This window comes from Peromyscus maniculatus, chromosome 13, assembly GCF_049852395.1.
Source record: "Peromyscus maniculatus bairdii isolate BWxNUB_F1_BW_parent chromosome 13, HU_Pman_BW_mat_3.1, whole genome shotgun sequence".
Taxonomy (NCBI): Eukaryota; Metazoa; Chordata; class Mammalia; order Rodentia; family Cricetidae; genus Peromyscus; species Peromyscus maniculatus.
In genome coordinates this window covers 11,801,955-11,817,342 of record NC_134864.1, presented here as the reverse complement: position 1 = coordinate 11,817,342, position 15,388 = coordinate 11,801,955, and the positions used below count along the sequence as shown (strand labels likewise).

The 15,388-nt window shown below is 47.6% G+C and overlaps 1 protein-coding gene across 2 annotated transcripts in view; it reads right to left on the bottom strand.

Moving 5' to 3' along the window:
• The window catches only part of Farp2 (FERM, ARH/RhoGEF and pleckstrin domain protein 2), a 97,790-nt gene that overhangs the window by 15,060 nt on the left and 67,342 nt on the right, over window positions 1-15,388 (bottom strand). For both annotated transcript variants that reach the window (XM_076549675.1, XM_076549676.1), the window contains exons 14-18: window positions 9,627-9,799; window positions 4,114-4,203; window positions 3,569-3,702; window positions 2,860-2,941; window positions 48-285 (exon numbers count right to left, since the gene is read on the bottom strand). In XM_076549675.1, the coding sequence (XP_076405790.1) occupies window positions 48-285; window positions 2,860-2,941; window positions 3,569-3,702; window positions 4,114-4,203; window positions 9,627-9,799 (717 nt within the window). The remainder of the gene's footprint in view (window positions 1-47; window positions 286-2,859; window positions 2,942-3,568; window positions 3,703-4,113; window positions 4,204-9,626; window positions 9,800-15,388) is intronic.

The following is a 15,388-nucleotide window of genomic DNA, read 5'->3' as shown; positions in this document are numbered from 1 at the left end:
CTTCCAACTCTGCCCTCAGAGCGGAGAGGCACGGTGCCCTCACTCACCGTGGCAGTCACCGTAGTCTCGGTGCCCGGGGGAGTAGTGAGCACACAGGCGTCTCAGCAGCAGACGGTAGTGGACCAGCCTCTGGACAGGCTTCAGCAGGAATGTGTTGAGAGGCAGGTAGCAGACCTTCTGGAGCTCGAACTCTTTGTAGACGGCCTCCAGCTTTTTGCAGTGTTTCGTGGCCTTTTCCAGTTCTGTTAGGACCTCGTCATGTCTTTGGAAGTAGCTGGTAAACTCCTACGGAGGCCCAAAAGGACAAGGCTCAGGTGGAGAGACATGATGGAGGGACGGTGGGAAGGCAGCTTGTCGCCTGGGCACAGTCCCCGTGTGGACTTCACAGAGCAGCTGGGAATGCTGACAGGGTGTAACAGGGATGCACAGTGTGGTAGGTCCAACAGAGTTCCCGTTTCCACAGAACCCATGTTTGCCCATCTTAGGCTCTACCCCAAGTGTGCGCCCCGTGCCGTTCCCAGGGTCAGGGCTCCCGCACAGCCGGGCCTCACCACACCCACGGCTGGCCGACCCCTCCCTCCACGCTCATGTGGTGGAAGACCACGAGCCTTTCCTCCATCTATGGATAAAGAGCAAACCTCAGAGGCCAGCGGAGCTAGAGCTCACCTCATGGGACACCCTGAGAACCGAGCAAGAACTAAACCCATCTGAGCTCTGCCCGGGTTCAGTGCCGACCCGGTTGTGGGAGAGAGGGAGCAGCCACGCTTTGGGGTACTGCCCTGAGAAGACTGTTCTGACAGGATCCCTGTGTTGAGGGATACCCTGCTGCAGAGCTAACCACGGTCGGAGGGGAATTCTGTTTTAGGCACCGTGTTCTAAGGAGAATTCTGGACTGGATAAAAGCAGGATCCTAGGGGGGTCCCGTTGAGGGTAACACTATGCTGAAAATGCATGTTTTGAGGATCACTCCTCTAAAGGGAATGTTGCTCTGAGGCCGGCTGCTTTGCTGGGAGCCCTATTTAGAGGACTCTGCCGAGGGTAAGTATGCTAGAGAAAGATATTCTGAATAAAACCCGATTCTGAGGGGCATAGTTTGGCTGGTAAGCTGTCTAGGGAACCGTTTTGGGAGAATAATATTCCTAGAGGAATCTGCTCCGGGGGAAACCCTGCTTTGAGAAATGATATTGAGTAGCCAGGCAGTGGCGGCGCATGCCTCTAATTCCAGCACTCGGGAGGCAGAAGCAGGTGGATCTCTGAGTTCGAGGCCAGTCTAGTCTACATAGTGAGTTCCAGGACAGCCAGGGCTACACAGAGAAACCATGTCTCAAAAAACCAAAAACCAACCAACCAACCAAACAAACAAAACAAAAATGAAAAGGAAAGAAATTATATTGAGAGAAATATTGCTCCAGGGAAGAGTACTCTGAGGGGACCCCGCTATGAGGAACCCCATTCAGAGAGAATGCTGTGAACAGGAAATCCTATTCTGAAGGGAACTCATTGCTGAGGCATGATGTTCTGAGGGAGGGAGAAAAGATAATCATATTGAGGGGAATGCTATTCTGAGGAGACCCCTCTCCTGGGGAGAGCCTTATCTCCTTCTTCCTTCTTTTACACACACACACACACACACACACACACACACACACACACACACACACACTCTCACACACACACACTCACACACACTCTCAAAAACACTGTGTGTGTGTGTGTGAGAGAGAGAGAGAGACAGACAGACAGACAGACAGACAGACAGACAGGGACATGGTTTCTCTATATAGCCCTGGCTTTGCCTGCCTCTACCTCCCAAGTACTGGAATTAAGGACACCACCATGTCCTCTCAGAAGGGGACATTACATCCTCTGGAACTGTAATTACAGATGGTTATGAGACACAGTGTGGGTGCTGGGAACCCAACCCAGGTCCTCTGCAGGTACTCTAAGTGCTCTAACCACTGAGCCATCTCTGTAGACTGGGAATGTTGTTCTTAGAGCACTGCTCTGAAAGGAACACTGTACTGGGGTGAACCTTCATTCTGGAGAATATCATTCTAAGAGGAAACGGGGACCTGCCCTTCCAGGAGAACACTGTTCTATGGAACTCAGTTCTGAGGGAACCTTGTTTAGAAAAAAGGCTGTTCTGAGGTGGTAAGGCTGCTCTAGGGGACACTACTTTGGGGAAAGGCATTCTGATGGGAAACCGAAGGAGAGGTGGGCAGTTCTGAAGGGAAAGCTGTACTGAGCAAGCCCTCCTGACGCCACGTTCTGAGAAGAGCTGATCGGAAGGAAAACATTTCCTCTTTCTGAGAGACCCGTATTTTAAGCACATCTTCTTAGGTGAAATCTTGTTCTGGAGACTGATGTCTTGAGGGGAACCTTGCTAGGAATTATACTTTGAGGGAGAGGCAGCTCTGAGGGAACCTTGCTCTAGGAATGTCTGTTCTGAAGAGACTTCTCTTGTGAATACCAGTACTCTTAGGGGAACCATGTTGTGAGGAGAATCCTGCTCTGAAGGAAATCCCTTCCAGGAAACCCCTGAGACAGCTGTGTTTTTTTTGGGATACTGTTCTGAGGAACCCCGTTAAGACAACACTGTTATTAAATGTAGAATGTTGTTCAGAGGACAGTTTTGAAAAGAATTGTACTCTTCAGAGAGTCCTGTCCCGAGCGGAGTGTTCTGGTACTTACTGTGCCGACAAGAACCCTCTTCTGAGGGGAGCCCTGCTGTGGAGAATGAGAAGATGAACTTGTTCTTGGGAGTGCTGCTGTGAGGGGAACACTGTTCCGAGAGCAACACAGACGTTTCATTCACAGCTTTTATGCTAGGCCTGGAGTTACCACACAGACCTGCCTTACCTTTAGCTGACGCATGTTCCTGAGGAGGATGTCCCCAATTCGCTGATGATCATCTTTTAAATGGGCACTGGAGGGTCCTTCCCTGGAACAGAGGAACGAGAAGGTTTATAAGTCTCTTGGAAGCTTCTGGAAAATTCCACGGTAACAAGTAGCTGTAGTCACAGTCATTTTTCCTTTTTTTGCGACAGGATTTAACAGCTGAAGCTGGCCCACATGAGAGTCCTGACTGTCTCCTTAGTGCTGGGATTGTAGGCATGGACTACACCTAGCAGTCAGAGTCATGATGAGGTGTCTGCAGGCGCAAAGAATGTGACTTGACAGCAACAATTACTGCATCTCTCTAAATACACAGTAACCAGGTGAAAACAGACTTTTCCTTTTTGACTTGCTTCTCTATTCTCTTTTCTGGAATAAGATAAGTAAAATGTATTGTTATTAAAGTTTATTCTGTCTCACTGAATAGGATTTTGAAGTACACTTCAATGAAATAATGGTTGTTCTGAATTAGTTTCTGGAGATGGGGACTTCCGGAGACAAGTCAATGTGTCAAGGGTGGGTACTCCCCAAGGAGAGTTCAGGACTCAGGAACTGCTGGTCCAGGCACCCAGCCCACAGAGCCAGCAGTGTGTGCTGTGGAAGTTTCAGTGGGTGGGAGTCTCTGATGGAGGGAGTCAAGGGAACAGTCCCATCTGATGGCCGGGATCGTTACCAGAGAGCCAGCCTCTGCTCCACCTCATGCAGGAAGCCTCTGTGGAACTCGTAGACCGGATCAATGTTGGAGAAGAGCAGGGTCATCAGGGCTGCAGGCATGGCATCCTCCTTGATCACCATACTTCGGAACCACTACGGGAAGAGTTTGGCATGATGAAAGGCTCAGCTGGGAACTGAAAGGCCATGCCTCTGAGGGCTTGTGACCTCATGACACCAAGCAAAGGCCCTCCAGGGTATAAGGACAGCCTAAACCAGAATTTCTTACAAGGCCTCTTTGTTGACCGTATTATTTTCAAATATAAACAAAACAATTCTAGGTCAAAGCTCCCAGATAGATACATTCTTAGTTGTACAGCATCATGGAAATTTAAGACATCAGCACCTAACATGACTTAGACATGGTGCTGTACGGCAAATATATTCAACAGAATTTACATAAGTAGGTCTCAAGATTGCCAAAGATATTTCTCAGGATGGCGCCTCTGTGTTTATATCTAAAGCATATTAAGGAAATCAAAACGATCAAGGACTAAGGTTTCATACCACAGTAATAACTTCTAAATCCTTCAGATATGTTCGTTCTGTAGCGAGAATCTCCTTGGCTATGAAATAGGCCTCGTCTTCTGGTATGTGCTGGAAGAGGCAGAGAGAACCGTGAGCGCACTTCTGGGGGACACTTCTTTCACATCGAGGGACAGCCTGAGGTTTGTAACATGCTATGCCCAAGCTAATGGCATTTTGGAAATTCCTGCCACAATTCCTAAAGGGATTTACTGTAAAACCAAGACTTTATTTGTATATGTGTATGGCTGAATGTATGTCTGTGTACTGAGTGTGTAAAAGTGCCTGCAGAAGCCAGAAGAGGTCACTGGCTTTCAGTTACAAGTGGTTGTGAACCACCCGATGTAGGTGCTGGAAACTGAATCCAAGTCCTTTGCAGGACCAGCAAGGACTCCTAACTACATAGCCATCTCTCTTGCCTGGAGATTTACTTGTAAGTAAACACAGCCAATAAAGCCCAGCTAACATTTCTCTCCACATTTTGCCCTCATTATACGTTATTTATATTTGGAGAAATAATTGCTTTTCAAATATTAATATATGTAAAATAGAACTGAGGTTTATTATCGGTTTTGTGATGAAATTATGTTCCTCTATCATTGCCATTGATGAAGCTGGTTAAAAGATAAAGAACCACATGTGTATGTTAAACAGGTATGTATGTGATTAAAGGCTAGAGAGACGGCATAGTGGTTAAGAGCCCTGGCTGCTCTTCCAGAGGACCAGGTTCAAATCCCAGCACCCACCTGGTGGCAGACAACCACCTGGGACTCCAGTCCCAGAAGCTGATGGCCTCTGTGGGCACTGCATGGTACACATATATACATGCAGGCAAAATACACAGACACATAAAATAAGAATAAATAAAAATACATGTATGCAATTAAAATAAATTTGGGCTAGAGATATGGCTCAGCATAAAAGAAAATTTTAAATTAAAACAAACTTACCTCATAAAAGTAACAACAACAAAAACTACAAGTGTGTATTCTGAGTGTGCCTATGACAAGGTGCTGAGCTGGCTGATATACTTCCTGGGTGTGGACAAGACCCCAGGTTCAACTCCAGGCTCGGCTTTCAGCGGCTTCCCTTGTGCTTGCTAGTACTGGACCTGAGACGGACCCGTCTAAGGAGCTGAGCAATCTCCATCGGGGCTGTGTCTGTCTAACGTGCAATGCGACATTCCCAGTCAATGAGGGGCTGCAAGTCATGGCGGAGCACTATCATGGAGTGTGAAGGTGGAAAGGGCTGAAGCCTGCGAAGACTGTGATCGGGCCACTCACATGGAGGGGGCAGAGTGGGCCAGCACACAGGACAAATGTCAAGCACAGAAACTGATGTGGGATAGTAAAAGGGGGACGAAAGAAAGCCATCCGACCTCTGGCGTTTGGAGTGTTTGGTGAATGCACTGTGGCATGCATGCATGCAGGATGCAAGCAGACCTGGAGAGGCAGGCGGGAGTCTCAAGAGGCCTTTGGACAAGTCCATTGAGATGGTGCGGGTGTGAACATGATGCGTGATGACAGAAGCAGCGAATTCTGGCCTAAGCCAAGGGAAAGATCAGCGCCCACCACCAGAGGTGGGAAGGCTGAGGCAGTCTGGGAGGAAGCACCATGCTAGCCTACAATATGCTTCACAGGCTGTGTAAGGAGAAGCAGGGGGCAAGGTGACCCCATCGGAGGCCCATGTTTGGGGACCACATCTCTTCTGTGGCCCGATTTAGTTCAAGACAGACTGCAATGTTCTCTCTCAGTGCCTGGAATAAAGGAGCAATGAGGTGTGCTCATCTTAGGTGTCTCGGAACCCATGGAATGCAGTGCCGTCCACCCGTCGGGGACACACCACTGTCATGCACTCTGACGACATCCTTCAGAGCCAGGTTCTGCCATCCTCTCCCCAGAAGTCACGTACAACCTCTCCATCAGCTCTTCTCAAATGATCGGGAGCGACTGTGATAGCCTGGGCCCCTGGCTCCACCCCTTGGTATCTTCATGCTGTTCTCGGAGTGTGGCCCTCCCCCAGCAGAACAGCTCACTTATTTTTACAACCTTCCACATTTTTTTGTACTTGCCATAAAACATTTTTAAAAAATTCAAATCCAATGACATCTTTAAAAAAAAAAAAAAAAGTCTTATCTCCCCGACTTGACATAGGTATGCCATGAACTTTCAGCAGTGAGAGCTGGGTGGCTCCAGCCTTCCTCACAACAGGACAGAGGTTCTAGTTGTTCATTTTGCACACTTTTGGCCTTAGCCTGGGACAAAGAGGTCAGGGAAGATGGCCTCTTAACGGCAATTACCTTTGTCTGAAAGCCAAAAGCCCATCCTAACTCTGCATGTGCTATAGAAACTAGGTCCAGAGGCCCAGACCAGCTCCTCACTTTGTGACAGAAAACGTGCCAGAGCACAGTCCCAAGAGCACCACTGAAGACTCTGCAGGACCCTCTGATGGTGGCAAGCACCAACTGCCCTGCTCTGTTCTAGAGCGACCAAATCAAACCCAAGCAGGCTGACCTGGTGGCCAGAGATGGATGGATGGTGACAGGGACAGCCCGGAGGGGCAGCACCATCTGCCCTTCACCCATGTCACCACAGGATAGCGCCATCTCTCAGACCCACACAACACAACAAAAGATGCTTCTGCTGTCTTTGGGCAATCCTGACCTCTGAATACTCGATCTTCAGCAACCTCTTTTAAAAAAAGGAAGGGGGGAAAAAGCACTAAGTGAGACCAGAGAAACAGCTCGGTGGTTAAGAGCACTGGCCGTTCTTCCAGAGGACTCCGGTTCAATTCCCAGCATCTACACGGTGGCTCACAACCACTGTAATTCCATTTGCAGGGGATCTGATGCTCTCTTCTTGCCTCTGTGGTCACTGTATGCATGTGGTACACATACACACACACAAGCAAAACACTCATATATATATAAAATACAATTAAAAAGTTGCATCAAGGGCTGGAGAGATGGCTCAGAGGTTAAAAGCACTGGCTGCTCTTGCAGAGGTCCTGAGTTCAATCCCAGCAACCATATGGGTACAACCATCTGTAATGAGATCTAGTGCCCTCTTCTGGCCTGGAGGCAGAATGTTGTATACATAATAAATAAATAAATCTTTTTTAAAAACAGCACCAAGTAGAAGACAGTGGAACGAAAGAAAACAGGCTGGTTCCTGCTCCCACCAGCAGGCTTGGAGGGCCATCCTTTCCTTATTCTTCCACACACCCGAGCAGCTGGATAAAGGCTTGGCCAGGCCTGGGCATGGATCGGGTGGTACATCTCTAACCCATGCCCCTATGTGTAACCAAACTGAACGGACGTTGCCCAGATCCTTCAGGAGAGTCATCAGTGGCTTTGGTTTACAAAGTTGGAACAGTAGGAGACTCTGGTAGAAGACGACCTTCAGGTCAGACCCCAGCGACTTCTGGCTCAGTGACCCTGGAAGGCCTGTGATGCCCTGGGCCGTCTGTGCCGCCCAAGGAGCTTAGCGATGCTTGATACTGGCTTTATTAGGTAGACCTAGATATTCAGGACTGTACAGTTGTCAGACCAGAGCTGACTCTCAAAGGGCTGCCGGAGATGATCCTCTCTGCTGAGGAGGCTGCCACCTCCTGGAGAGCATGCATCTGTGAAGGCTAGAGGTGACCTTTCCAGAAACACAGGGCCTAGGACGGTTCTTGTTCTCAGGTTGTGTATCATGATGACCAGACACCTTCTCTTAGGGCTACGCCCTGTGAGCCCAACCATCTCAGGTGATGATCGACTAGCTTTTTCCTTTTTTTTTTTGTAATGTGATAATGTTAAAAGGAAATGGTGAAATAGATTATTAAGTTTCCAAAATGAATAAAAATGATCATAAGACAACTGTGTTCATGCCAAACACGAAGTGGCCAAAGAAGCACAAGTGACCCCACCGCAGGCTGATCTGTAGTCCTGGGAGGAGGCCACCTCTTGCCTGCAGGCCTCCAGGATAGCCACCTTGTAACCATCTCCCTCATTCTGTTCAAAGGACTTCTCCTAGTCAAGATGGGGTTCTAGCGGATACCTGGGCACGGAGGAAGGAGTGGCCTGCCTCACACCATGTGGAAATGGGTCTTGTCCTCCCTGCTAAGGTGTGTCAAATGTCCCAGAGGCCCTGCCATCCTCTGGATAATTAGGCTAGAGTTTGGATTCGGACTGTTCCTGAAAGGCCGACATGTTGAAAGCCTTGGTCTCTAGTTCAGCACTATGGAAAGTGAGAACTTCTGGGGGGACCCAGTGGGAGTTCTTTGGGCCCCTGGGGCAGGGATGTCCCCAAAGGGTTCAGGGGATTGCAGTCCTGCTTCTCTTTCATGTCCTGGCCACAAACTAAACAGCTGTTCTCCAGGGGCTCCCATCAAGTCAGCTTCTCTAGGGCCCAAACAGCAGAGCGCCTCTCCATGGGCTAACCCTCCCCCCTCCCCGACACCGTGTGACAAAATAAAACTTGTGTCTTCATAAACTGATGTCCCGGGTGTTTCTGCCAGAACCACAGAGAGCAAATACAAACAGGGAGCACAGGTTTTCTAAGAATGGCAAAGAATGGCACTTTTCCCCAGGCGGTGGTGGTGCACGCCTTTAATCCCAGCACTCGGGAGGCAGAGGCAGGTGGATCTCTACGAGTTCGAGGCCAGCCTGGTCTACAGAGTGAGTTCCAGAACAGGCTCCAAAGCTACACAGAGAAACCTTGTCTTGGGGGAAGAAAACGAAAAAGAAAAAGAAAGGCACTTTTCTGTGATGGCGCCTGAGACAGGTCCCACCTACTCAGCCCCTATTACCCACCTGGCTGATGCTCAAAACCCCACTTCATCCTGCTGTGGCCCCCTAAGAGATCACAGTGGCTTTCTATTATAGGTCTACTCCCTCCCCCGGACTATAATTGTTTGACTGCCTGCCAAGATGTAATCCCAGATTGGCTACCATAAGGTGAACTGGTTGTCCCTGGCACCTATGAGTAAATGGGATCTTCTGCTTGCTCATTCTCTACTGTATATTAAAAATGTGCCCTCACTACAGAGAGCTACAGGAACGCCATGTCATGCCCTGTCACAAAGCCCCGCACCTCCCACTCCAGGCACTATCTCTAATGTTGGCCAGGTCCCCTTCTCATCCCGGAAGTCTCCCATGAGAGATCTTCCTGAGCCTCCCCCCCACCTTCCTTTTGCAACTGCATCTCCAAGTTACTCGGCTGTAAGCAAGGAGAGAGGAAGGAACCAGTAGGGCACTAAACCAAAGGGGAGAGGCAGTGGCCCCTGCAGGGAATGGCCTGTCCCCTTCCCACCTGACTTCGAGATCCATGGATGCCAAAACAGCCTGGCACACAAACCTGGGGATTGCGTGTGCACGGAACCTTGAGTTCTAAGGGTAACAGTGTCTCAGATGATCTGTACCAGGTCAACGGGGTGTGAGCAGTCTTTTCCTGCCCACCCGGGGGCTCCCCAGTTAGGGTTTGCATCCGTCAGTCTCAAGAGTGGCCCACCTTGTGTTTCTGCTCTTCTGGGTTGTCCATCCTGGCTGCACCACTGAGGACAGGGCTTAGAACAGGGGATGAGCCCTGCTCAGCTGTGCTCAGAGAGGCCTGAAGCTCGGGGCCCAGGCTCAGCTGGCTCTTCTGGCTGGAGGGAGAAGGCTGAGGACTATCCACAGAAAAGCCTGGAAACGAATGAAGTAGGGTGGAGCAAAGAGTGAGAAGAGCTGTGAGGCTGGCCCCTCGCACTAGACTGCAAACCTCGTGCTGTATCGGGCTCTGTGGAGAACGTGGGGGTCGTCATGTGCGGTCCTAGACACGGCACCAAAGGGAACGGCGGCGGCTAATCTGCCCAGCACCGGAGACCAGCACACGGTGTGACTCCTCGTGGCCCCGGGTTGGGTTTCTAGGGGGGTCTTTCTGAGTAAGTCAAACACCACAGGACCCTGAAGCAAACGGCTCCACGGAGGCCAGGGATGGCACACACACACATCGCCACGTTGCTCACCTAGAAGGCACACCTAATTTTTGGCCTGTGTTACTACTGATGTATTAAAAAGCTAGGCTACATAAAGTTGCTCAGTTCACATTCTGTCTAGCTGCTGAGCTTTTCACTAATGAGAATATTTTTCTGTTAGTTTCTCATACCAAAACAAGAGACTAATACCTAACTCCTTTCCTTATTAAAACAGTATTTGCTTTTCAATAGATTAGACTTTTAGCCAACTTCCTAGGAGGCCAATGATGAGGCATAATGCATCTGACAATTTATAATATTGAAATTTCCTTAGGAGGCTGAGCAGGACGACCATGAATTTAAGGCCAGCCTGGGCTACAAAGTAACATCCTGTCAGACTTTTAAAAAAAAGAAAATTCCTTAACTACTTGTCAAAGGATCCTCATATTTTTCTATGGGAAAGCAACAATTATTAAACGCCAAATTTTAAAGATACATTTAAAACAGCATTTTTTGGCAGGCCTCAAACTCACTACGTAACTCCTTATCCTCCTGTTCCCACATCCTGAATGCTCAGATTACAGGCAGACAGTACCATACTCTAAATGGGATTTTACAGGAGAAATTAAACACTGTTCAGAAACTATTGAAATGGAAATTTACCTCACATTTCCAGGTGAAAAGTATTTTAACCCTGAAGTCACTGTTCCTCACTATGATTACTAAGTGCCTGAGAGCCCTGGTTGTGAGGAGGCTACAACACCTGGCTTCCTCACTCCATCCATGACTGCTTTCAAAAGAAGGTCCTCGTCTCTGCTGCTAAGAGTCCTTAAGTGAAGTCCTCTATAGTGACCAGTTTATAAGGCTACACCTTGGTGTTTAACCTAAAGCTCCTAAATGAGAACAGGTAGCATGGAGCCCCCCCTCACAGGGCTGGCACAAGCCCCCAGGCAGGGCAGCCTCCGGGGTGGCAAGCTGGGGCAGAGGAGGTTTTTATTTTCACATTGACAAAGTCAGGGATCTGCAAGGCCCTCGCCTGCTGCTGGGGAGTTAAGGATGCTCTGCAGCGCTCCCACAGAACTCCGGTTTGGAACTGTTCACAAGTCATATCTGAAGGCAGGAGGAAACATTTATTGACATAGAAACCTAGACGATGTTACTACACGAATGTTTAACAACCAGTTTATTAAAATTTGCTTTATTACAGATTTAGTTGAAACATGCTAAACAACATTAATGATAAAAAATTATAGCTGCCACCGCATTTCAATCTTTGTCTCTTTTGTGGGAGCCTACCTCTCTGTGCTCCCCTCAACTGTGTGTTATTCCCTATGTTGAGTGCATCCCAAAGACGTGCTATTTAAGGTTGATGCTCCCAAATCTGTCACTGGTAGCTCAGAACTGCATGAAGTCCTTTTAGAAAATTAAAATTCAGAGGAAATCTAGAAGCTATAAATAACTTACATTTTACAACTATACTGTTTAAAATAGAGTAGTTGTGATGCTTTACATGCAATTATAAAAAATATGTCAAAGACCACCACTTTACAGGCGGGTGGTGGTGGCACACACCTTTAATCCCACCACTTAGGAGGCAGAGACGGGCAGATCTCTGAGTTGAAGGCCAGTCTGAACTACAGAGTGAGTTCCAGGACAGCTAGGACTACATAGAGAAACCCTGTCTCAAAAAACAACAATAGAAACAAAAACAAACAAACAAACAAACAAACAAAAAAACCCTCCTAAAATGAAACAAAAAAAGAGACCACCATTTTTACCCATGCCTTACTATTCCTCACTTGAAGATATGAAGTCTAGAGCAAGTTCTAATGGACAGTTACCAAAAAGTCTCTGGAATACAAAGCAATATAGAGCACAGGCCAGCCTGTAATCCTAACAATTTATAAGCCAGCTGGGCTAGACAACAAACCCCATCTCAAAATAAAACAAAACACACTCCCCATCCGCCTAAACAAAAAAGGTTCTCACAGAGGCTGGCTGGTTCAGTGGTTAAGAGCACTTGCTGCTCTTCCAGAGGACTCAGGTTTGGTTCCCAGCACCCATATGGCAGCTCAAAACCCATCTGTAACTCCAGTTCCAGTGGATCTGATGCCTTATTCTGACCTCTGCGGGCACCATGTGTGCATGCAGTACATAGATATACATACAGGCAAAATATTCATAAGCCTAATATAAAAATAAATCTTTTTTAGGTTGCCACAAAATTGAACTTTAATTTTTAGTAGCAGGAGGGGCAGAGCATGCAGAAATGGGTACTTCAGGCACCGTCAAATGATGCACTCTGGGGATGCCGGTAGAATTGGCGAACAGCGTACAGCCAGTGTGAGGGAAATAGCCATTAAGGCAGGAGATGCAACTGGCAACACCCAGCCTTTAGTAAGTACCTTATGAAGAAGGGAGACTCTGCTTCGGGATGGATTAGGGTTAGTGTAAACGACTTTTGGTTTATGGAGGTTAAAAATCACTTGGTATCATCACTGTATATATTTTCTATATTATAAAGAAGTTATCAACTCAAAATTTAGTGAATTAATCTTGAATGTACCACAAGGTACCCTTAAATATTTTGTTTACAGTTAAACCTGTTAGAGAAAAATGTCCAAATCATTCTTGAAATTATACAGATAGAGATCACATGATAATGGTAAATAATCTGGGATTTAGTGGAAGGGTACTTCTCGAACATGTGAGGGGCCTCAATTTGACCCCCAGCAAACACACATGCACATATGTACGTATGTACACACACACACACACACACACACACACACACACACACACACACACACACACACACCGCTACTACCACTGCCACTACTCTACCAAAAACTACGGGGTGGGGGGGGGGGGATATTCTGTCAACTGGCAATAAACATGTAACTCTTCTCAATGGGACTGTGGTGGATTCTCTGAGCTCTGTTAGCACAACAGTCTGTCCCTGGAGAACACTTTCAGCTGGAGCCACCACTGTGTGTGTGTGTGTGTGTGTGTGTGTGTGTGTGTGTGTGTGTGTGTGTGTGTGTGTGTGTGTGTGTGAAGGGGTAGCTAGCCAGCGTGCTTTCCAGAATTGACAAAGACAGCAATGGAGTCAGGGCCACTCAGTTTCAGTGACTCGGTGTTCCTTGACATAAAAGGCAATTGGCCTGATGGTTCTTCCACTAAAAATACTCTCAACATTACTAAGATATATTTTTGTTTTGTTCTGTGGACAGGCTCCATACATGGCTCAGGCTACCCTCAAAACTCCCCGATCTTCCTGATTCCACTTCCTGAGTACTGGAATTACAGGTGTAAAAAGATGTCTTTAAATGCATGGCTAAAGCTGTCTTAAGAATCGTTTTAGGTGCTACAGAATGTTTCACAGTAACTGACATTCTACTACAGATTCAACCTTACGTATTTGCAGAAACACTCAAGGTCCTCTAATAAAAAGCAGAGAGTGAATTGCTCTGAGCCACAGGAGTCCCTGTTATAAAACTCATTCATCCCCAGCCCTTGATGAATATGCCTACACTCAGAGAACATTTAACCCTCCTTCTATAGTGGGAAGGACTAACTTTTTTTAGCTGCAGGGAAGGGATTCTTCACTCCCCAAACTGAGTTCCCTGAGATTGAGAAGTAGGAAGAGCAGCTATGAACTCTACATTTCTGAGGGGCAGATCCAGCTGTGCACTGGGAGAGGCTGCTGCTCGGGCTGTGTGGGGGAGTGCACTTAACATTCTCAGAGCTGAGAGTTACACGCTTGCCTTCACAGGGTATCTAACGCTTATTTCAAACTGTCAACAGTCAGCGTTCCTGGGAGCTGGTTTATCTCTTAAAACTACTCAAAACACATCTGGTAATTTTTGAAATATCATTTAAAAGGCAGTATCATTCTTTTGTGCTTACCTTCACTTTTTCCTTCAAGACCATTGTTTTTGTTCATCTAACTAGAGATGAAAGATGATGAAAAAGAACTTCACATTTAGAGAGAAAAGAAAATAAACTTTTATTTCATACCTTTAAGTTCTCTTTTTAATAATTCTTTAATAAAAACAGTCTTGAACATATTTGCCTCATAGCAGAGGGTCAGATCCTATTCAGCAAAATTGAAGGTCAAGTTGAAGGTTAATTTGGGTGTCAGAAGCACAAGGAAGAGAAAATATGGCTTGAATAGTAGACTGTCAGTTTCAGAAAGAAAAGGAAGGGGAAACCCACAGAACTGACTACATAATGCAAACAGGTAAACGTGCATTTGGTGATTCAAAGACCTTGTTTCTGGCTTTGCTACCAGGTCAGTGTCATGATTCTCTTCACAAACAGAATCCGGTTTAAAAACAAGTGGAAGGTGGAGAAATGGTTAATAGTGCCTCCTGTCTTGATAAGGAAATAAGGAAGACAAGGACATTCTTCCCTCATGGTCACTATGGCTTTACGGTTCAACAGTGCTCAGAGCGCACTAGTGGTTCAGCTCCACAGGCGGACTGCTCAGAGCTGGCAGCCCTCTGCCCCTCCTCACAGCGTCCTCAGGCACCCTGGCGGACTCCAGCTGCTGCAGCAGCCTCCTCAGAATCCCACCGTGATGCTCAATCTCCCCGTGCAGGTGTGCCAGACCCCCTCCCAGGACTGGGGAGCCACCATCAACTGCCAGATCAACCCGGAACTTCACAGTTCCGCTGTCAACCTATTCTGCATTAGGACAGTGTGTGGCTCTGAACTTTGCTCGCCAGAATCTCACAAAGAGAGGGACCTGGAGAGAAGCTGATAAAAATGCCAAGCCACTGAGGTAGCTGGACCTTCCTCAGGTTGTCAAGAAATGAGACTGAAGCAACCGAGAGTGGGCTGAAGGCATGCTCCACTTGGGAAGAAGGGTGTTTTTCTAGAGCTGTACACACTGGCCGCGGACAGAAGACACGCCCACTGTGCGGCTTCAGTGAGAATCATAACCTGGATAAGCAAGTGAATTCCAACAAAGAACTGGTGACCCTATGGCCAACTTGTACAAGGTCAGCGTTCCCACCGTGACACGGCAGAATGTCCCACGTTCCCACTGTGACATGGTAGAATGTCCTGGCAAGTGCACCCAGGGGGAGGCAGGGGGAACCGCGCCTGGGGCTGACTCTCCTGTAGCTTAACACTGCATAAAACACCAACTCAAGTTCTTTAATTTCAGAGAGGAGGAGGGAAAAGGGAGGGAGGGAGGAGGGAGAAGGACAGAGGGGAGGGATGGGGAGGAGGGGAAGAAGAGGCACGGTACTGTCAGGTTATGTGGTTTGCTTTTTTGCACACGGACTTTGGCAGTTTTATTTTAACAGAA